General features: G+C 34.8%; 1 protein-coding gene and 1 pseudogene across 1 annotated transcript; one reads left to right on the forward strand and one right to left on the reverse strand.

Moving 5' to 3' along the window:
• The first annotated feature begins 3,946 nt into the window (after positions 1–3,946).
• Positions 3,947–14,476, forward strand: LOC126721389 (protein transport protein Sec24-like At3g07100). The gene is made up of 14 exons (XM_050424431.1): positions 3,947–4,519; positions 4,634–4,699; positions 6,890–6,943; positions 7,105–7,277; positions 7,449–7,635; positions 7,769–7,914; positions 7,991–8,145; positions 8,490–8,571; positions 8,664–8,779; positions 9,789–9,887; positions 10,591–10,714; positions 12,909–13,186; positions 13,576–13,790; positions 13,893–14,476. Exons 1-14 carry the CDS (start codon positions 4,192–4,194, stop codon positions 14,102–14,104), a joined length of 2,235 nt encoding a protein of 744 aa, XP_050280388.1. The 5' UTR covers positions 3,947–4,191; the 3' UTR covers positions 14,105–14,476.
• Positions 14,477–14,880: 404 nt separating this feature from the next.
• On the reverse strand, positions 14,881–16,990 carry LOC126718804 (probable E3 ubiquitin-protein ligase ARI1; annotated as a pseudogene).
• Between the last annotated feature and the right edge of the window lie 6,313 nt (positions 16,991–23,303).

Genomic DNA, 23,303 nt, shown 5'->3' on the forward strand with positions numbered 1-23,303 from the left:
GGTTGGAACTTGGAATCAATTTTTATCTTGGCAAGCTGACTTAGAACTACAACAAACAAAGTCTTAGTGCTAAAATTTTGGGGTTGGCTATGGATACTCAACAAATTAATTAGGTTTTTCCATATATATTCTTTTCCTCTATTCTACTCTATCTAAAATCATAATCTCAATTACTTCCGTAATTGACGTGTCTCTTATTATTACTTCTAATGTGGCTTAGAACTAATATGATTTGGTTATTATTATATTTATCTCAAGGTCCATTCCATGGTGAAATCTTCTTTCTAAGATCCCATAATTACATCTGTAATGCTGCTTTGTATCTCTAGTTTATCAGGATAATCGTTTTGCGCATTTTCCCCATGACTACCAGCCCCCCTGCTCTGGTTCCATTGCTATTGGAGGATGTATGAGTCATGAGTTGGTGGTCTTTTGGGGGAGAGTCCAAGCAATCAGGTGGCTTGGGAATTTTGCTAGAGTTGTCTTGAGAGGGCGGGCCAATAATGTATCTGCACAGCGATGCATAGAGGGTGTATACTCTATTTGTTAGATACCAACATGAGCTTAAACCGTAGTGCAGTTGGTTTCAAGCCTAGATTTGAAGATTTTTTTTTGAAGAAATTTGGGTCTCTGTTGGGTATTATAATTGAGATGGTTGTGGGCATTATCACATTAAATGAGTGGTTTCCCCTACCGTATAACCAAGGATAAAGCGGTCACTATGGAACGTGTGACACGAGGGAACTGGTGGATAATTTTCTTATGGTTACTAAGTCAAGAGAATTTTTGGTCCTAGGTCTTAGACCAAGTATCACTTCCAAGTTTGTGTGGTTGCTGTAACAAAAAGTCTACTACTAACCAATATGATGAATTAAATGAAGATTGATCAAATATGATAGTATAACAACACAAATAGTGAATAAGAAAACCAATAATAATAGACCAAGAGTGCAATTCGGTAATATTAATAAGTCAATAATGATAATATTTAATTAATTATGTGAACACGTGGCAAGTTTTTATTGGTAGAGTATAGGGTGGAGCAAAAAAAATGAGACAGAAGATTTGAACTCCTTAACGACATATTTGGTTCATAAACTACCATCATTAATACAGATTCATATGAAATTAGATATAACCTTTTGTTGTTTTATATAATTCTCTTCTATTGTGAATGATATGTTACATACCTAATTTATTATAATAAGATCATAATAGGAAAATAAAAAAGATCATAATAGGAAAATAGAGACATTAAAAATGGCCAAATACCACTTTTTTTGAAAATATTTTGCAATTTACTACTGTTTGTGAAATATTTAGTAATCTACCACTTTTTTAAAACTCGATTTTGTGGAAATTGAGTTTTCCACGGTACTCGAGTACCATGAAAATTTTTTAAAATGTTTTCATGTAACTTGAGTTCATGGAACTTGAGTTCCATAAACTCCAGTTACTTCAAAAAACTTAAAAAAAATTCATGGTATTCGAGTTTCATGAACTCGAGTACAATGGAAAACTCGATTTTCACAAAATCGAGTTTAAAAAAAATAGTACATTGCTAAATATTTCGCAAACTGTGGTAGATTCATACATATTTTCTCTAATAGCGGTGTATGGCCATTTTGGCCGACATTATAGAATTGCAAGAAATTTAGAATCTCAATATTTTCAATAATTATTTTTTGATTGATTAATCATGCATGTGTGTAAGGATGATAGCAAATTCCCGTCTTGTCCCACGTGGGTTTCCACTACCCAAAAGAAGCGATGGAATGAGAGTAAGGGAACATGACACCCTTTATATGACCTCTTTGTTGCCATCTTGATGTGCCTAAGTGCCTTATTCAATATTAGTATATTCATTATCCATACAAGAGCAATGCTAGGAATATCATATTGTGAGAGTGTCTTTTTCGGGATACTCAGGCCCAAGAATCCCGAGCCTGAATGAAAAAGAAAGGATTTGGTGGACTGAGCCTTGACTCACCGCAGCTAAATGGCTGTTTAAGAATCAAGTGAATGCAGAGAATACTCCTAACAACATACAAAAAAAATGACAAACAAGGATATCGAGGAGTGCCAAAAATTAACAACGTAAGTTCAGAAAGAAAGAAAAGTAGGATTAGCAAAACGATAAAAAAAAAAGTACTGTGGGGATCCTGGGAATTATGAAACAGTATTTCATTAAGGCATTATCTGTTTGATTACAGAAAGCTCACTAGGACGTGATACAAGGTCCAATCGAGCTCAAAAATTGCAGCCTTGAATGACTATTTCAGCCTTCAAAACTTGCGAAATTTGATTCTCGTTGAATCCGAGTATGTACCATAGTTGCTTTTACAGGATATCGGGAAGCAGTATTTGTTTTTCCCTTAGTATTTTCTTTCTGCACAGATTTTCTGATAGTTTTTCCTAGAGAATCTCTTCTTTCTTATGTTTCTTTCTTTTTTTCTCGCTGCCTTCTTCACAACCCATCCCCTCCTTTTATAATGGAGTTTTCTGGGCGTCCCGGGGAACCATTGGTTCCCCTGTTTTGCTTTCCTGCGAACAGAGCACGTCTTGTCCCTGTTGTCTTGGTAAGTCCCTTTTCCGCTTCTTCTTATTCTTTCCTTCTCTCAGTTCTGATTCTTTTGAAAGCTTCTTGTTGGCTATCTTCTTTGGGAGTGCTGAGGTATGCCCTTCTCGGCATCCCCACTTCTGGTGCCTTCAGCTTTTCCTTTTCTTTCCTATTTGGGCGGAATCCCATCCTGCCTTTTTTAAAGATCGTTTGTTGTCATCCTTCTTCCCTGTCTTGGTTCCCCGAGGACTCTTCTGTCTGTGCCGTGAGAAATCGCTCGCGCTTTTTGTTTTTCTTGTTTTTCTTTTTTTCTTTTCTCTGTCTTCTTTCTATCGAGCTGTCCCGATCTTCCTTCTTCTTTGTGCCTGAAAGGATCCGCGTCTATTGATGGTGCCTGAGGATCCTTTCTTCTTATATTTTGCCGTGATCTTTTTTGGATGCTTTTCTTTTCTGGGCTTCGGGATCCTCTGGGCCTTTCGTATAATTCCTTTGGACTTGGCTTGGTTTTTCCTTCTGGGCTTAACTCATTCTTTTTGGGCTTATTTTATTCCTTCTTGGGCTTATTTTACTATGATCTCTTTTTTTAGACCTCAACACATATTTCCCAAGGTATTGAAGTCACAAGTTGTAATAAGTGGGAACATAGACCCACTACTAGTATTTTTTTCATTTGTTAGAAAGTCAATGTATAAGAGATTACGAACAACCAAAGGCCTTGTAACTGAATTGGCACCTTCTCATGCACAAAGTGCTTGGAGGGTCTAGAGGGGAAAGGGTTCAAGCTGCGGGATTAGCAGCATATTGTAATTATTTCTAAAAAAAAAAAAGAGGTTAGCAGCATATTGTAATTATTTCTAAAAAAAAAAAGAGATTATGAACTTACTCGTTGTATTTATATAAAACTCGAGGGGAAAAGTCATATTTTAAAAGAGAAATACGTCCACAAAATTTTAAAATGATTTTTTTTTTTATAAACATTTTAAAATGATTAGAAGAGTGTAATTTTGTGAAATTTTAAAAAAGATTAGAATAAATTTTTTTTTGAGAATAAATAAAATTAGTATAATTAAACATTTTAAAGAAAAACTTAAATCCCTTTAAGGCATAAGTGTCTATAAATTACACAATGCTTAAAAATGACAAAAATTTCTTAAATATTCCCAAATTAGTCAATTAAGTCATAAAAAAAAAAGGTTTTTTTTTTTTTTTTTTTTTTTTTTTTTCCTTTTGGAGTAGACAAAAGTAAATTACAGATTTTGATGGGTCTACGCGTTGTGAACTAAGATTGTGTACCTATCTTTTTATATCCATAAAAATCTCTAAGTAATTATTATCGCAAATTAAAAAGAAAAAAAGGAAAAAGAAAATGCAGCTCAGGTGGGGAGTTGGAGTTGGGGACTGGTATTTCTGACGTGGCAAGTTATTCCCATCCCTGAATTTTTGCATTAATGACGTGGCGCAACGCCACTGGTCCTTCCTATGTGGCGCTCTACGGTCAGGTCAGCGACTCTGCTAAGTGCTAACGTACGCAGCAGCACCACACGGCCACTCCATCTGATCTAGCACTACACTCCTCTCTGCATCTCTCCGTTTGTTTCCCGAGAAAATACCAAAAGAAAAGAAGCGCAGGCATGGCGATGAGAGCGACGGTGTCGCGGTTCCCGATAGATCCGGGCGCGCAGGAAGGGTCGGGTCTTCCGTGGGGCGTGACGGTGACGCCATTCGCAGAGAAGGACGAGGTCGGTCAGGGTCCCGAGTACGGATCGGAGGGAGACCTGTTGCCGAGGTGCGAGAATTGCTGGGGCTACTTCAACACCTACTGCGAGCTCGAGCAATGGTCGTGGAATTGCTCCCTCTGTGGAACCCTCAATGGCCTCTCTTCCAAGGCCATCGCTCGCTACTCTCGCCCCGATTCTTGCCCCGAGATGATGTCCTCCTTCGTCGATCTCGAGCTCCCTGGCGAGTCACTCACTCACTCCCTCCTTCACTCGCTCACTGACTCAGCCTTTCCTTAGCGTTTAACAATTTGGTTTTTGTTTCCTTTTTTTTTTTTTTTTTTTTTTTTGTTTGCAGAGGAAGAAAATGAGGAAGAAGCAACGCAAGCTCGTCCTGTCTATGTTGCAGCGGTGGATTTGTCATGTATGATCGCAATGCTTTTCGACTTAAATTTAATTTTTAATTTTTTTCGTGTTCTTGATTTAATGTGTGAATACTGGATTAAATGTTTGGTTTAGGACTTAGGAATTTAAAAATGTGATGCTTTTTTGGCTTTTAAGTTTAATGTGATAAAAAGTTAGTGCTTGAACTAATTTGGTTAAACTGCTTGGTCCCTTGGATTACCCGACAACTGGTTCTGGCGAGGGGTCGATTGTGATCACTTGCTGAATGCACGCGGCTTTCCATACTATAAGTGGCATTTATTATCACTTGTTGAACTAGAATATGTTAACTTAATTCCTGCCAAAACTGAGAATTCATATGCAATATGTATTTTATGGGATGATGGATACTAAGCCTGTTTCTGAAGCCTTCAGTGACTCTTACATAAATTTTGAAGCATCTAGCTCAAGCTGGAGGTTTTCACATTATGTGTATTTGTATGTTATAGTAGCTTATGATTAGTTTGTATAGGCATTTCAAGCTAAGATTAAGCTTTATGTGCTCAAAACTTCTGTTAAGGTTTGGTGAGGAAGAAAGATTTAATTAAAATTGTTATACCACTAAGCAACAACTGACAGTGGTTGCTTTCGAATTTTATGTTGTTACAATATTTAAGGCCTATGAGTGCTTATAAAGGATAGAATAATAAAGCATCAATACTAATTTGATTGATATATGATTAGATGAATGTTATATCAATTGAAATATACTTTGACTAGGTCTTCTTGTAAAATTTTCATCTGCGTATCTTCTTTGCCCTCTCTTTCAATGCTAACACATAAAGCCAAACAACCAAGTCATTGAACAACATACCACCAAGTTATAATGAATTTGTCACTGTGGTACATGGAATGGATGTAGGAATACCATGCTTTAAAAAAAAAAAAAAAAAAAAAAAGGAATACCATATACCCAGTAATTATCCTCTTAATGAGGTATGTGGAGACAGGACTTTTCATATTTCAAAAAACTCTGATAATTACTTTTAATCTGCTAAAGAAAATCAACATTACATTGTCTACAAAGTGCACATATCTTTCTTTTCTGATATAACCCCATTAGATAGGAGTCCAACATTTGCATGCAGTACAAAGTGTTTCTAACTTTCTATATACACTTATCAAAAAAAAAAAAAAATTCTATATACATCAGGTTCTTGTTCCACCTCTTGTGTTTTGGATTGTGAAACCTCTGTTTGGTGGTCACAAAGTTTTACTAATTCTGAGCTGAGAATAATATAACATATCGAAGAGACAAGAATTTACCAGTCATACATGTAAGAATGGATGAGAAAAAGAAAATACAAAAAAAAAAGAGACGATATAGGAAAAGATAGCCGAAGTTTGAAGTTGGAACTAAAAAAGAATAAATTTCTTGGTTAACAGACCCAAAAAATATTCCAGATCTGAAATTGTTATACTTGATGGCAAAGGATTGTTGCCAAAAGCACTAAAAGTTTATAATACTAGGTCTACAGCAGCCCAAAATTCTTCTTAAATTTTAATTAATTAATTAATTTTTTTATTTCAGTAAATGGCCTTTTAAAACTATAGAAACATAACAATAGTTTAAAAAGCTAAAATGAAGCATAAAAGAATAAATGCAAACTTAAATATGACATTTATTGCTAGACTTGATACTAATTAGTGTAAATTCAAAGTGGACTAATGGGCCAACTTGACCTTGGGGGTGCTTATTGCTTATTCAATTCCTGTGTCATCATGGCACAGGGTTGACAATTGTAAAATTCTGTGAACTGTATTGTTTGTTAAAAAAATTTTGTATAAAGGATTCTTTCTTCTTCTTGTTGTTGTTGTTGTCCCCTCTCTACATCTGTTCCCATCAAATTTTTTCATTACTGGACCTGAAAAAACATTTTTTTCCTTAGTAAAACATGGTTGTAATTCCTTTTAAAACTGCTTTGCACCTAGGTTTTTGTGTGTAATGCTTTTATTGTTCTTCTGGAAGATGACTTCTCATTTAATTTTCTGACTTTTCCTTTTAACATAATTGTATTTCCTTTTGTGATTTTTTATTTGAGGGTATTTTATTTTGTTGATAAACCTCCTTTGGTGCCTAATTTTATCCTTTCGACATAATTGTAATTCCTTTATAATTGTTCTTCAAGAAGATGACTTATCATTTAAAATTCCTGAAATTTGACTGCAGCTTCGGAAGAGTTCTTGGAACTTACTAAAAGTGCACTGCTGGCAGCCTTGGAAGGTTAATAATTGCTAGTTTAAAATAATTTTTTGCAATCTTTTGCCAATAAAAATATTATTTGATTCTCACTTATAAATTAATATATATATATTATTTGATTCTTTTCCTGTTTGAGCACTGTTCTTGGAAGGTTGAATTTTCTACTTTTTTTTGTATATCAGCTCTTGGACCTGGTTCATTATTTGGGCTTGCTACTTTCAGCCACAAACTAGGGTTGTATGATGTTCAAGGGCCTATACCAGTTGTAAAGAATGTTATAATTCCACCCGATGTGGAGGGAACCCTGCCAATTGAGCTTGAAGATGTCATGCCTTTGCTACAATTCCTGGCTCCGGTAGGTTTGTTATGGGGTTTTGTCACTCATTTTTCCTAGTGTTTGTGTATGTGCACCTTATTTTTTTTAAGGATAAAATCAGGTGATTGAGTAATTATGTACACTGTTGAGGACCCAAAATCATGTATATGGTATTTTAGTTATGCTCTAAAATCAGTAACTTTGGTACAGGTTGAAACTTGTAAGGACCGTATTGCATCTGCTCTTGAAACGCTTAGACCTACAACTTCATGGGAGAGGACCACGGCAGCAGGTCAAGGGATGGATGGTATTTTGATGGGTGGGCGAGGTTTTGGGGTGGCAATGGAAGCCCTTTTCAATTATCTTGGATCAGAATATGGAAGCACTTTTGCGTTAGGTATCTGTGATAATATCCAAAGCTCATCTAATTCTACTTTTGCTCAGATTTTATTAAATTTGAGGCCTTGCTTAAGCACATGAGCACTTTCAAAGGTCATCATATATGTTGTCTCCATTAAACATAATTGCAGCTAGAGTCTTTGCCTTTCTATCTGGCCCTCCGGATTATGGAGCTGGGCAGCTGGATACAAGACGGTACGGTGAGCAATATGCTAGTAAAGGAGAGGATGCAGACCGTGCTTTACTTCCTGAGCAGACACCTTTCTACAAAGATCTGGTCATATGTTTTAACTTTTGTTTATAATTTCCCCCCTATAATTTTGGAGATGTAAGCATTAACATATATGTTACAGGCAGCTGTTGCTGTTCAAGCAGGTGTTTGTGTGGACATATTTGCTGTCACAAATGAGTATACAGATTTGGCATCCTTGAAGTTTCTTAGCATTGATAGTGGTGGCTCAATATTTTTTTATTCAAATACTGATGATTCCACTCTTCCTCAAGACATGTGAGTTTCCAATGCAATAGAAATCAATGTTAGGGTTATGAGTTTAGAATGGCATTACATGGTCAGCCTCTTTAGAAAGGACAGTTTGATAATTCTAAATTGCAGGAACAATGCACTAAATGGATTACATAAACTTCTAGAGTACATTACCAATATACATGTTTTATTGGTAAATTAATTATGTTGACTTTATTTCTTCATTTTCATAAGAGAATTAAATGACAGGATGCTTGTTTTCATAATTCAATTTTTCATTGATAGAGCACACTAGCACAGTGACATAAATGGCCCATATTTAAGTATTTCCTTTGCCATGATAGCATTGTAACAAGTTCATTGTGCAGGTATCGAATGCTAAGTCGACCATATGCATTTGGCTGTATACTACGGTTGAGGACATCTTCTGAATTCAAACCTGGCAACTCTGTAAGTTTGTCCCATTTTTTAAAAATTATAATGACACTTGTGGACAATTTTCTTAGTGTATTTCTCTTTATTTATTTATATATTTTTTGCAGTATGGCCATTTCTTCCCAGATCCACAGTATGAAAATGTTCAGCACATTATTTGTTGTGATTCTTATGCCACGTATGCTTATGACTTTGAGTTTGCGAATAATGTTGGATTTTCAAGGTACATAAATATATTTTTATTTCCATCATAGTTCTTAAATCTCAGTCTGAAACATAACTGATACTTGATGATTATGCTATAATCAATATGCATGGCTTTGAAAAAGAAAGGGGTGGAAAATCATATTGATCAATTGAAATCTCTCTCATCGCAAAAGTTCGATGCTCCCAATCCTGTTGAAGTATGTCAGTTCCAGTAGATATAATTGTGCTGTTAATTCTTGTTTAATATAACATATGAGCACACATCAACATGTATACACATATGCATGTATGTAATTCCAAGTCTTCTACCATCAAGAACACTTAACTCTAAAATTTTGAGCCACTGCTCTCCACTTAAAATAAGTTGTTGGCATCAATATCCAGCTAAGAATGCTTTCCTACATCAACTTTCTAGATATAATCTCAAAATGCCTAACATAATATAATCCAACACTTCCAGTTCCTTAAATTAACTTAACTTCAGAAAAAAAAGAAAAAGAAAAAGGAAGACTCAAGATTAAATAGTTTGGATTTTTTTTATTTATTTTTTATTTTTTATATATATATTTTTATAATTGCATTAATCCCCCTAAAATCTAAACCTTAAATCGCATAGCCATTTGTTCAAAATCTTCCTCTTTTCTTTCTTTTCTTTTGAAGTTCCTAATATACATGATGAAGACAGTTTTATGTTTTGATTTTAAAACTGCCCCTTAATGTTTGAGAAGATCTAAAAGTTGTTTGAGATGGTGAAAGAATGCTCTATTAAATGTATACCTCTGGATCATATAGAACAGTGACAACTTTCATTCCTATAGTTTATTGTTTGGGTTGTTATTTTGTGAATGTATGTATCATGACTAAATTAGATGGGATCAGACCCAATTCTTTGATTCATAGACGCCCAAAGATAATTGGGTCCCAAATAAGATCACTTGCTTAGTGCATGGGACAACTGTAGCTAATTTTTTTTTTTTTTTTGATGCAAGAGTTCTAATCCTAGCCCTACCTTTATTCTTTTGCAGGCATGGATCAGAATTGCCCACGCTACAAATTGCATTTCAATACACAGTTGTTGTGCCCCCTGCAGAACTTTCAAATTCAGAATTGGGTTCTGCAACTAGGTATTATTAATCCTACGAACAGCTGTTGATAAGCAGACAGACACGCATGTCTTCTTGTATCAGATGACTAGACCTAGCATAAAACATAGCTACCAGTGCATAGCAATTATAATTAATGCAGTGCTAATTAGATAATCTACACAATTTCTTAGGTTGAGGTTTACTACTTGTAAGCCCTGTATTTGGTTGTGATCCATGTTTTTACCATTAGCTGAACCTCAATGGCATTCTGTCAAACCTTGTAGAATAAACTTTTATGCCAGAGCTTCTTGTCTGATCATGCTACTCTTTGAATCTTGTTATCATATATGATCATTCTACTTGAGGCATTCTTGTCCCTCTTTCTGTTTATTTACTTTCTGGTACACTACCATATTGAAATTGCTGGGCAGCTTCAACATCTTCCTCTCATACTTCATTGCTTTCCTTGTATTCGTCAATATTGATGATTGCATTATGCTGAAGAAATTGCATTGAAGCATGATCAGAATATTATTGAATTTGAGGGAAAACTGCAATTCTTAATGGGATTCTCTACAGTTGGATTGTTAAACTGTCTATTAGTTTATGAATTTCAGCCTTTTGTAGTCACCACATCATGTCTTTCTCTTTTTCTCATAGTTATTTATCTTGTGAATTTTGTGCTCTACATTTTCTTCCAAAAACTTGACTAATAAGATTGATGTGATGAATGTTAATGCAGAGCCAAGCATTCCCTTAAACGGCGACTAAGGATTCGAACTTTGCAATTTGGAGCTGCCCAAAATACTAACGAACTTTATGACAGTGTTGACCCTGAAGTAGTTCTATCATTACTTGTTCACAAGGTAATTTTTTTAGCCCCTTCCCCCTTCTGATGTCATTTCAAATTTCTTTTATCATTCTTCTTCATATTCTGTTGTATCACTCCATGAAAGTTTCAAGAAAGATTGTTCCTTGTTGGTTGCTTTGTTATTTTTTTTTTCTAGTACTTAAATGCACTCAAGACTTGAGTTGTGTAAGATATTTAGAGAGTTTTCTACGAGAATGAGTTGTTCATAAAAATTCACTAGCTTTATACAGGTTATGGAATACAATATAGTTTTGCATTAAAAAAAAAAGAACATGTTTCTACCCTTTCATGGTTACATACTACTGTAGTTCTCACAGCTCACGGGTTATAAATTTAATCTTTTCCATCTCTTTCTTTCCCCTTTTTTTTTTTTTCTAATGCTCAACTATTACAAGAAGTATGAAGTAGAAACCTTGGTGATGGGATATATTGGTTTTAAGGTACCCTCTTTTTTTGGTTGTCTTTGTCCGTGGTCTCCTTTATGAATCTTCAAGGCTCATTTTTTGTTGTTGCTAAGATCCTAGGAGAACCAAGTAACTTTAATATGTCATGAATGTGTTCCTGGTTTTATTGAAAATGAAATGATGTTATAAAGAAGTTACACTAGCTGACTAGCAGTTTTAATTTTGCAGTACCTCTTTGCACTTTTTTTAAAAGAAAATACAACTATTATTTGTAAAGAAACAAATGCACTTTAAGGAGGACTAAGACTCTTTTGCTGAATTACATAACCAGAGCTATAATAAAATTCATAAAGCTTAGAAAGACATCAATTAATTTTTTTTGCTAAAGACATCCAATGAAATAATGATCTTACAAATTGTGATTTAATCCTTACAGTAGAAACTCCATAGTCTTCAAAAGTCCTATTCCTCTCCCTCCAACTATGCCATATTAAACATCCAGGAACTGCATTTCATACTGTATTTCTGAAAGATTCCAGTCTTCACTGCCAACCTTGCAGCATACCTCTCACTGTCTTAGGCATCACCCAATTTACTCTAAAAGCTAGATATATGAAGTTCCATGACTCCATTGTCACTGGACAATGAAGCAGCCAGTTATTAACAGTTTCCTCACTATATACACATAACACCAATTTGCCAGCATCATACCCCTTTTCACTAAATTATCTATAATAATGACTTCTCCCAAGGTTGCAGACCACACAGAAAAGCAACTTTAGCTAAATTATGTTGGAAAGGAAGAATTCTAGTCCCTTAATTTTTATTGTGAAAAATTAAAAATAGGCATGCATATATGTTTGGGAAGGATGTATCTTTATGAGCTTGGACAACCTAGCTCCATTACATTACGATTTATTGAGGTTGGTGGTTTATAACCACCAAGATCCTGATCAATTTTCTTGCTTTTATTGCAATCAGGGCCAGTCAAGGGAAGGTTGAAATTCTAACTGTAGCTTAATTAGTAGATACATGTGTTTCAGATGTCTCCCTGTATAAACGTTAGTTTTTAGTGTAATACCATCTTATCTAAGGGTGCAACAACAGGCATTATAATTCTGTATTTGGCATAGAGAAATAAATGATGTATCCCAGGACAAGGCTCAAATGCCATAGAAAAATTTCTGTCCAAAGTCTGGAGAGGACCTTTCATATTTTGCCAAACCTTGCATGGTGTACTTACCTCTCTACTTGTCATCTCACTATGGCCTAAAAAAATTGTGACGCGCTTTTAGTGGAAGGAGCAAGCATCTTTCCACTACTGGAACTAGTACGTTTACCTGATGCAATAAAATCATTGTCTGATTGGAGTCAATTGGCACATAAAGAGCCTATTTGATTTAATGAGCATTTTGGATGAATTTCTTGTAATTGGTTCAAATGTGATCTATCTTGCTGTCACAGAACTGTGGATAATTAATTTAAGTCTCATTGTGCCAAGTAAAATTAAGAAACAAGTGGAAAGAAATTTAAAATCCTCTACATCAGAAGTAGTTGGTGTAGCATGGCTACTGGTTAAGACTGGCTTATTTCCCTTGTACCATTTATTTTAGTATGTAAACCGTCCCTTAATCTGTTTGTTATACCAGCATTTTATTAATAGTTAAGAGTATTAAAGGATCACCTCTTTTGTATTTCTCTTTTCTTTTTCCACCACTCCCTCTTTTTACTCTATATTCTCAGTTATTTATCCTTTTTTTTTTTTTTTTTTTTTTGGCTCTATAGGTTATATTGGCCTCTTTGGAGCAAGGGGTTCGCGAGGGCAGGATGTTGCTTAATGATTGGCTAGTAATCCTCACAGCTCAGTATAATGATGCTTACAAACTTGTTGAGTACAAGAATGGAAGTTCAGTAATTGGTCAGGTTGATGTTGCATTCTCACAATGCCCACAACTGCAGCCCTTACCTCGCTTAGTTTTTGCTTTGCTTCGAAATCCTCTTCTCCGCTTCCATGAAGAAGGGGTTCACCCTGATTACAGGATCTACTTGCAATGCCTTTTCAGGTAATGGGCGATCATATTGATATTGGACCAACTTATTTCTAACCTCAGGTATTTGAACAATTAGTTAGCATCCCAGAAATCATATAAAAATGGAATGGCTGGATCCTGGATGATTGTCATAGTTTAAATCCTAAAAATTCTTGGTTTAGTATTTACGTTGGTAAGATCAAATGTTTGGTGCCACTTTTCCTGTCTTTGTTGTCCTCTTAGGTGTCATTATTGTATCATTGTGTTGTGACTATTATTATATACATTCAAGCTTTTATATTTGTGCCACATTTTATACTTCTAGCAGATGTTGCAATATCCATCTTTTGGGATTAATTGTATCAATTCTCTTTGTTGAGAAGTTAATTTTGAAATTCGTTTTTCCAAAATTTGTGTTGCAGTGCATTGGAACCGAGTTCCCTTCACCGTGCCGTGTATCCAGTGCTGATGTCATATTCTACTCCAGATAAACAAGCATATCCACGCCACTCATTGAGTCGTGCTGCACTGATTACCAGTGGTAGCCCGATATTTTTCCTTGATGCATTTACAACTCTTATTGTGTTTTATTCTTCAACAGCGGACCCTGCACTACCTTTCCCTCCACCTCATGACTGTAAGTGTATTCTATTTGTTGCTTCTGTAAAAAGGGTGATAGCTGCTCTAAGTCAAGTGAGTTGTGGTTCACTTTTAAAAAAAAATACAAAATGACTTACAGGTTTGTTGCGGACTAGCATTAACAAGTTAAAGCAAGACAGATGTATCACCCCCAAACTCATATTTATCAGGGGAGGGCATGATGATGCTACAGTTTTTGAGAACTATCTTATTGAGGAACAGGATGTTGATGGAAGTGGCCTCACAAGTGTCATGGGTTTTGTCTCCTTCCTAGAAGATATTTCACGGGGTGTCTTGGAATACTTGAAGTAGAAGACAAGTTCAGAGTCCCAATCACAAATTACAAATGCCGGAAAAGGTACAACTTATACAGTCATCATGGGTGCTATGATCGGAGAAGGAACTATTAATTTTGAGTTGGACCACTGCTAGTTCAAACTGTCTTTGGGGTTATTAAGATTTTATGCTAATCCTGGAGTCCAGTGGTGGTGGTTTTCGTGCACTCTTTTTACCTGTTAGAAGCTCTCCAATGCAAATTTATAGCAGATCAGAGCTGTACATACCGGTATTTTTTTTGTAAAACAAAATCGAAGCACTGAGAGTTGTCAGTGTTTTTGATCAAAACAAGAATATAGTTTAATCAAACTGTGCTGAGACGAGTTTAATCCAGCATTAATAATCCAATCATATAGAGATAAAAGTTCTCAATAGATGGTAGCCATAGTGTTAAGATAGAAGTAGATGCATCCTGCATATGGACCGTATTTATAGAAATTGTAGATTGATAAAGATATTGAAAGAACTGAAAACAGAAATGAAAGTGAAACGAGAAGAAAGATTATTTGACCAAAAGATAACAATGAAGGAGAAGTAAAAAAAATGATGAGGTAATGGTGATAACTCTGGTCACAAGAAAATCTGGTCATAACAATAGACCACCCTAAAGTTACTGATGAACATTTTGGCTACCATAAGTTATAAGTTATAACAATGGACCTCCTATGGTTCAAATCTGTAAGAGTTCATCTTCTAGCTCACTTCTGAGAGGAGCATCTGCTCTCAATTTAACTCTTAATGCCAGATGAAGGTTATTGATAAGGTTCCATTGTTCCTTTCATCTTTATAAAGTTCTTTTCAGTATCATCGGCCTTGGTGTCCCGGCAAAGAAGAAGTTCTGATGCTTTCCCCACCCCCTTCAACATGTAAGGAGCAACGCTGGAGGGAACCCAACAAATCATTCTCAATGCATTCATACAATTTTCTGCAGAAATCATTCTTGGTTCCTGAACTTCATCCTCTGCATATTGATCAAAAGATTGAAACGCTGCTCTATTATGATCGTTAGCTTCTCAACATTTGTCTCAAGCTGCCGCTGCTGATCCTCAAACAAGCTCTGCTTTATTTCTTTTTCCTTCTCTGTCATTTCATCTTTTAAAATAAGTCAACCCCAAGCATGTAATATGCAAATACGTTGGAAAATGAAAGAACCCTAGTGGACCTTAACAGTCTGTAGAGTCCATTTGTTACCCAACTGAAATCTTTCTAGTGTCAGTTGTCTTTCTTCCATGTAACGTATCCTTTCCTGTATGGATTTTTTAAGCATAGTTTCGAGCTTTAAAGAATGGTATGAGCTTTGTATCGGGTGTAGCAATGAAGGTACGGCAATGAGTTAGTATTTACATGCATAATAATCTTCTTCTCTTATGATCTTCTACGTATGGCCGACAACTACTATGAGAGTAGAGACTATCCGTAGTAGAATGGTGCTTACCAGTGGTGCCACCGCGGATCCAACAAAATCCTTCTCGACAAATACACCTTACAATGCATACTCCATCTTTTTCAAGCACAGAGCCGACTGAACCTACGGGCCATTTAGGCCACCGCCTACGGCCCCCACTAGTACTAATATATTATATCATATTATATTATATTGCTTCCAAAAACAAAAAAATTAAGGTCCGCCTAAATTATTTAAGGCTCACTAATTGAAAGCTGAGAAGAAATAACTCTTTCTAACCGCTTAAGGTCCATCTCACAAAGTAAAAAAGTTGAAATGACATGTAGGTCTAATCAAATGGTTTTTTTTTAGCAAATCTTAACATCTTACGGATCAAACGTTTGTACCACAATATCATTAAGAAAACCCACATTTATTTCTTTATATATATAAAGATATATATATATATATATATATATAGAGAGAGAGAGAGAGAGAGAGAGAGAGAGAGAGAGAGAGTAATTATCTCAATAAACAAGTAACAAAAGGCAGAAAAACACTCACTCTCTCCATTTTGATTCTAAAAAACACTTTTATTTTAGTTGGCTAACTCATTAATCGGTGTAGGCAGTAGACTTATTGAGTTTCACATTTTTTAGGTTTCTCTGAGTGCTATGTTTTTGCACACTGCTAAGGTTTCACCCATATATTTGCTTTTATTTTTTTCACTTTTCTCTTTTTTTAGACTCTTTACTCTTTTCATTGTCTTTGGTCTTTTTTAAAAAACTATGGAACCCACTTGAAGCGTGTAATCAGATCCGACATGTATTCTACTTAAAAGTGAAAAAAAAAAAGAAAAAGAAATGTTAGCGGAAATTGAATACAAAAACTTAATTAGTAATTTTGCTTCTCAAAAAGCAAGAAAAATAAAATTTTAATTGAAAAAAAATATATAAAAAAAATTAAATTTATAATCAAATTTAATAAAAGACCCTGCTTAAATTTTTCTCCTAGGGCCCCCAAATTCGCTCAAGCGGCTTGTGACAAATTCGAGCAAGGCTATTAGGTGTCTCTGATTCATCCTTGTAGTCCTTGGTCCAAAGTTCCCACATCAGAAATGAAGAAGGAGAGTGTACTTCAGATGAGCAACCAAAACAGAATTGTAGACCACAAGCACGTTCAAACCTCCCATAATACTTCATTGTCCTCAAGGCGCATAGCATTTCCACAATGTGGAACACTGGGAAACCACTTAACCCTTTTATTATCCTCAATATAGGATTCAATAAGAATACGATCAAACTTCTCTGCTAGACTCGGATCTCTTGCATTCACTAGGCTCCTGATTTTGGATTCATCACAAATAGCATCGCAACTTGAGTTCCATGCACCAAATGCGTTTTGCTTTGTCCTTCATTTATCTTCACAATAAAATAGTCAGTCCAACAATCATTGCAAAAGTAGTGGCTACAATCCATGATTGTCACATTGCTTGGAAATACTTGTTCGATGCAAATAATGCTGTAATCTTAGTGGAGTGTTTGGATTGCAAGATTTGGGTATACGGATTTAGATTTGAGTGATTAAAATCCAAATATCTTGTTTGGACAGTTAACAAATGGTTAAGGATTTGGATTTGACAAATCCACTAAGAATTTTAAACCTTAAATTAAAATCATTGAATTTGAAATAACTTTTAAACTTAGAGAATTTTAGAAATTTATAAGACATATTTCAATATTTAGTAGATTTAGAATTAAGGCATTTCAAATCCATCACTTTTAAATTTGAGTCCAAATCAAAATTCAAATTCAAGTATCCAAACACAACCTAGAACAACCTAAAAGAAAACTTGGACAAAAGATTTGTCATTCTCATACTGATTATAAGAGTGAAGAATCCTTGTCCACTAAGAAATAGGTATTATAACTTGGATAATTAAAACATCTATATATATATATATATATATATTTTTGGTTAAAAGGAAATTGCATCAAAGAAAACTAAGAGGCCATAGTGGCCACTGGCCAAAGTAGCGGTAGTAAGTCTACCATAGTATAGGATTCAACTTCTACAGATGGCGGAAAATCAAAAATAACAAAATCTACTTGGAGAGAAATTTTAAAACATCTATTTAGTAGAAAACAAAAACCCCAAAAGAAAAACCAAAAATATTAATTATTATAATATTTTATATTATAATATTCCATTCGTTTTATGAAGGCGGTTTCCGAGATTAGGAAGGACTCTATTAGGATTACTGATAAAGAAGGATATGATGTCAAAAATATTAAACAAAAAAATAGAAAATCTTGCATTGGAAAAAAAAAATTACTTACAAACTTATATTCCAATTTTCCAAAAAGAAAAAGAAACTTAGTCATCAAGAAAGACAGGTTAAAATGCATTCTATCTTCTCCGAAATTAAGTCGGAGAAAATTATTAAAAATCGAAGTTTACAAGAAATTAACCCATGCCACTTGCAACGTAACTTTCTGTATAAATATACAAGAACAAAACACACCTCTCTCACAAAAACTTGAACCAGAGCACTTCTTTTCTTTCCTCTCAAGATTCTTTCTTTTGTTGTCAATGGCTTCCACCACCGAAACCTACTGCACCTTTGCTCTCTACGAAGCCAGCCCAACACTCTCTCTACCAATCTCCAACATGGGCATCATCGAATTGCGCATAACACAGCGCAACCAATTACAAGTCCAACTCAACCCAAGTTCCAGCAATATTGTCATTGAAGACATAGTAAGCCCAACGTTCCATGCTTGTCTCGAGATTCCTCTCCTCGTCATGGCGTTGCCGTCTTTTCGGGAACTTTACATGTCCCATGAGTTGAGCGGGTTGAACCTTGATCATAACTTGTTGGAGTACGTGAAGGAGCAGATTGAGACCAATGTGTTTGGTGAGCTTGAGCGCAGTGGGTTCTGGGGAGGGTTTGAAATTGTGGCTGAGGTTGGTGTTTTCAAAGTTGAAGTGCTTGACAGAGACGAGGTAGATAGGATTGCATGCAAAGTTTTCCAGATGAATGGTACTACTGCTGATTCTTCACAAAGGGTCTTGCAAACTCAGGAATTGACTGAAATAGATTGTGAAATCAAATAATCACTCACCATACGTGATGTCTTTTTTAGTCTTAATTTGATGTTCTCAGATCTATATTTGTTGGCATTAATTGAACAATGTTTTTGCACTAGTGTAGCAATTATTTCGTTAATTGATTGGTTCTTATTCTTCTTTTTTTTTTTTTTAATCCTCTTTTCTGTTTTCAAGATTGATTTTATGGTTACCATTGTTCTGAAACTCAAATCAGATTCCAAAATATGTAAGATTAATGCTTAATTTTCATCAATAGTGGGAACTGTGAGTATGAAGATACCAATAAATCCGAAGGTATAGTGATTTTTTTACTGCTTTTGTGGGCTTGTATCTGTTCATTGCGGATTTTAGCTTTGTACATTACTGATTTTTACTGCAAATTAAGAAAGGAACACATACTAGATACTACCATATACTAATAACAAAAATTAGTAAAATTTGGTTTGGAAATCTGGTAGTGTAGGCATATTGTGGCTTGCATTGGGGTGACTAATTTCTTTTAGGGAGCGTTTGATATATATCAGATGCAAGTTCAAAATTATTGCTTCTGTTCTGATAATTATTGCTTCTGTTCTGATATAGATAGCCCCACTGCCCTACTATTTCTTAAGTGCTGCCGCCGCAGATATAAACGTTAATCTCCAAATTTATTAAAAAAAAAAACTAGTATAATCATAGTGTATGAACTACCAATTTATGCATTTTCCATAAAATCTGAATTTCTCCTCTCAAAATTCTTCATCGGTGAAAGTACGAAATTTGTGTTATTTTTGCAACCATGATAAGATTTTTGTAAATTTTTTTGGTAATAACTTCAAGTTTATTACGTTTAGGATAGGAAGTAGATGTTGTAGGCTGAATTTTGAGTCCAGATTCCATAATGGTGTTTAAATTAGTCTCTGCACTTGTCCTTTTTGGTTGAGTATACCATATTGGGCCTTTAACTTACCTAATTGGGCCGAAGAGTCTACTCTCCACTAATATGTGGCCCACGAGGGCTTTGTAAGGAACCCTTATTATTTTCCAGATTTTTCTTTTGTTAAAAAATAAAAGAAATATAAAGACAAGAAAATGGAAATTGTTGAAAACTGAGATAAGCTTGTATTAGGGTACTTTTTTACACATAATTTTATTTGAGTACTACCTATTTATACCACTAATAAGTTATTGGATTTTTCCAAATATTTCATATCTCATTATCTAAATTGGGTCATGATATAAAATATCACAAAAAATTCAAAAACTTATATTTTATCCAATTTTATTATCATTATTTAGGTAAACCCAAAACTAACCCTATGAACCCAATACACACATCTTATTCTATTTAAAGCCTAAGAATATTTATGTTTGGCAATATCTAAAAAGCCTATGACTCAAATTTATGGGAAAACAATTTTATCTATAGAATTCAAATCCATAATCAAATCCCGTGGTTTGAAACCATGAGGATTTATTTATCCAAAGCCCAATTCTCATTGGCAGCATCAAAAGCCTAATTCTCATTGGCAACATCAAAAGCCCAACTTACGTTGACACTATTTATCGGAAGCCCAAGGTTATCAATACTTAGCAAAATACTATATCATAATTATTTCACCTAGAAGTCCAATAATGACCAATGCTTTAGATTCTTAAACCTATTACTATAATATTACAAGTTTATGGAATTTATGAATTATTTACTCTCAAAACCCATAGCGATCATCTTATAAAAGCCCAAGCAAAGAAAGGGGCCACGTGACCCAACTAAAGGTGCTGAAATGAAGCAAAGTTCTAGCCCAAAAATGTCCCATCAAGAGGTTTGAAAGTGGGCAACGAGCCCTTGTTCATCCCTAAGCAAAGAAACAACTAGAGCCCCTTATAAGAGGACTAAGCCTTTGAGGATGAACTAGGGGCTGTCCCATCAATTTTCTACCACCCTCTACCTGATGTGAACAGTATCCAAGGGCTGTCATATCAGCTGAAGTCAAAAGGATGAAGGGACTCCATCATCTTCCTCAAGATTGCACCTCTAGCGAAAGGGAAGCTAAAACCAAATTATCCAAACTTTAACAAATTAATGCTATAAATGTTAAAAACGTTCAAGATGTGATTTATATGCCAAGCCCATGAATCCGAAAGGGGGAAAAGTTGGGAACCTGTGATTTGGAGGGCATAAAGGGATCTCTAGCAGAATCCTCTAAAGTGAGCTTAAACTTTGACACCTGGCTTGGGGTGTTGAGTCCTACTTTCTAGGGTCCAAATTTCAGTTGCAGCATTAGGATTCGTTCTTGATACTTGCCTTAATCTCATTGGCTGAACACAATTTCAGCAATCTTGGCATTTAATGCAAGATTACCCTAAACACTCCAAAATCCCACCATTACCAAAAGAAGCAAGGCAGCCCCAAAAGCAAATCTCTCATTTTTAGGCCAAATCCAAGTTATTAATGCAGCTGTCTGGCTCCCCTGAATCAAGCCTACGTTTTTTGGGATTCTTGTTAATTATTGCTTCTCTAAAACTCCATTATAAAAGCAAAAGCATCTCAATCCACAAGGGGGGACGGACTCCCTCTAAAATTCCTGATTTATTTGCCATTTTATGGGTGGTTTAGCTCTCTTGAAGCTCACTACTCATCCCCTACAGACCACTACTCACAAAAGGCCTTAACCTCAGAGTTAATTTCATCTCACTCACTCAAAACAGCCCATATTGTCTCATTCATGCCTTATGAACACACACTCACTAAAATCTTATTTTAATACTTGCTGCACTGAGCTGGGATCCCTCTCTCCCTTCATTCCATCATATTTTTTCTCTTTTATTTGTAACAATGAAACCTTTAATCCTTGTTTAGTATTATTATGATGAAGGCCATAATGTTTTGGAAACTATCTATTCTCATGGAACCTTTAATTTTTACTTTTATTTTACGGTTGAAGGATATAATGTATATGTAATAATTGAACTTTTCCTCACATTGATGTAATGATGGCTGAAAGTACAATGAACCCCCTCAACCGAGACATGCAAGGACCCCCTGGAGTTAAGACATTCTTAAACTTATTTAATCATTGACCGTTGGATTGTTTAAATCTGTTTTTTCTGGACTAAGTGTAATTTTACCCTTACCGCTGGAGGACTAATTTGAACTATGATGCTGTAAAATGACTAATAATATAACAAACTAACAACAGTAACATGTTTATTGTGCTTTGTTGTTGTCTTCTTGTCAGGGTGCAGCCTTTATCTCTTGCTTGGCCGGGCTTACACGATACCGAAAGCCTTCGAGCTTTATTTCAAGAGCCTATCGTCGAGTTTCGGCTTGGCTACCCCATATTCTATTTGGGAACATCAAAATTTTCCCCTCAACAGCTTGCTAGTTGGATTTTACTATGATGTCAACCTTTTGATAAATTGCGGCCTTTAGATGCTATTTTATTTAGCCTTCAATTACCACAATAGCTTCCAATCAAAATATACTACTTCACTTATTATCTTCAGACCAAGGACTTTACATTACTATAAATATAAATATATATATATATATATATATATAGTATGTATTTGCAAAGAATATGTACAGGTTGTATCAATAGGAAACAATCACTTGTCCTTTAGTAATAACAATATAAAGCGGATAACCACTTATATATAAAAATCTTATATTTGGTTACTCTAGTTTTACTACCTCCCTTTTCATTTTATACCAAAAATATGAAAGTAAGATTATATTTGAATTATTTTTTTTTAGAAGACATCTACCACATCATATCATTTCTAACACTGAATGCATATATCTCTCTTTTGTTCATTGTCTCTCAATATTGCACCGTTTCTATCTGTATCATACAATGCCTCTTGAAGTACCTATTTATAGAAGAAAAAGGGACTTAATTTCTACTCTTGCCTACCCTAGAAAATCAGGGTGTGTGTCTTACAAGCCGCTCATATGTAATATAGAGAGAGATATAATTATACATAACATTCTAGTATCTTTTTTTTTTTTTCCTCTACAACTTCTTTTTACAAACCAGGTCTAATTTCCACTTTATTTTAGAGTAGATTTCAATATGCAAGTATTTTTTTTTTAATGAAATATTAATTTTAAGAAATTAAAATCATATTTATGGTAAAAGTTATTGACAACCTAGCCTGAATAATATAATCTCAAAACCCAATTCTAAGAGCATCTCAAATAGACTAGGCAAACCCAAAATTATTTTCATTTTATATACTGAACCCTCAAAATCAAGCTCCAACATTCTCTCTATCTTAAGAATATTGTTTAGATGAGCTACAGTGACTCTCTTGGTGTAGAGAGCACTCTAACTTCCCTAAACATACTCTTGAGATTAAAATATTTGGTGTACTCTCTCACACCAATAAAAAAAAAAAAAAAATTTATTTCTAACACACTCGGCCCTCTTTATCTTAGGAAAAAAAATAAAAATAAAATAGAATTAAAAAAAAAAGATACAATATTTGTTGGAAAGTATATTTAAAAAAATACACATCTGATGTATGGATCGAAGATTTTTGGACCTGCCAGATTGGCCTGGTTGATCGGCTTATGGATGTGTAAAGTAAAATACTGTGGACCTAGCGCATGAAATGCCAAAGCCCATTTCCGAATTAATTTCCTTTTCTTTTGGGCCCTTCTCCATTGACAGCAGGTAAAAAAACGAACGTATTGGT

Source organism: Quercus robur, chromosome 1 (genome assembly GCF_932294415.1).
Source record: "Quercus robur chromosome 1, dhQueRobu3.1, whole genome shotgun sequence".
Lineage (NCBI taxonomy): Eukaryota > Viridiplantae > Streptophyta > Magnoliopsida > Fagales > Fagaceae > Quercus > Quercus robur.

Coding starts and splice junctions, on each gene's coding strand:
- LOC126721389 (XM_050424431.1), top strand. CDS start 4,192: ATGGCGATGAGAGCGACGGTGTCGCGGTTCCCGATAGATCCGGGCGCG. Junction 8,572..8,663: donor AATTCAAACCTGGCAACTCT/GTAAGTTTGTCC, acceptor TATTTTTTGCAG/TATGGCCATTTCTTCCCAGA. Junction 9,888..10,590: donor GAATTGGGTTCTGCAACTAG/GTATTATTAATC, acceptor ATGTTAATGCAG/AGCCAAGCATTCCCTTAAAC.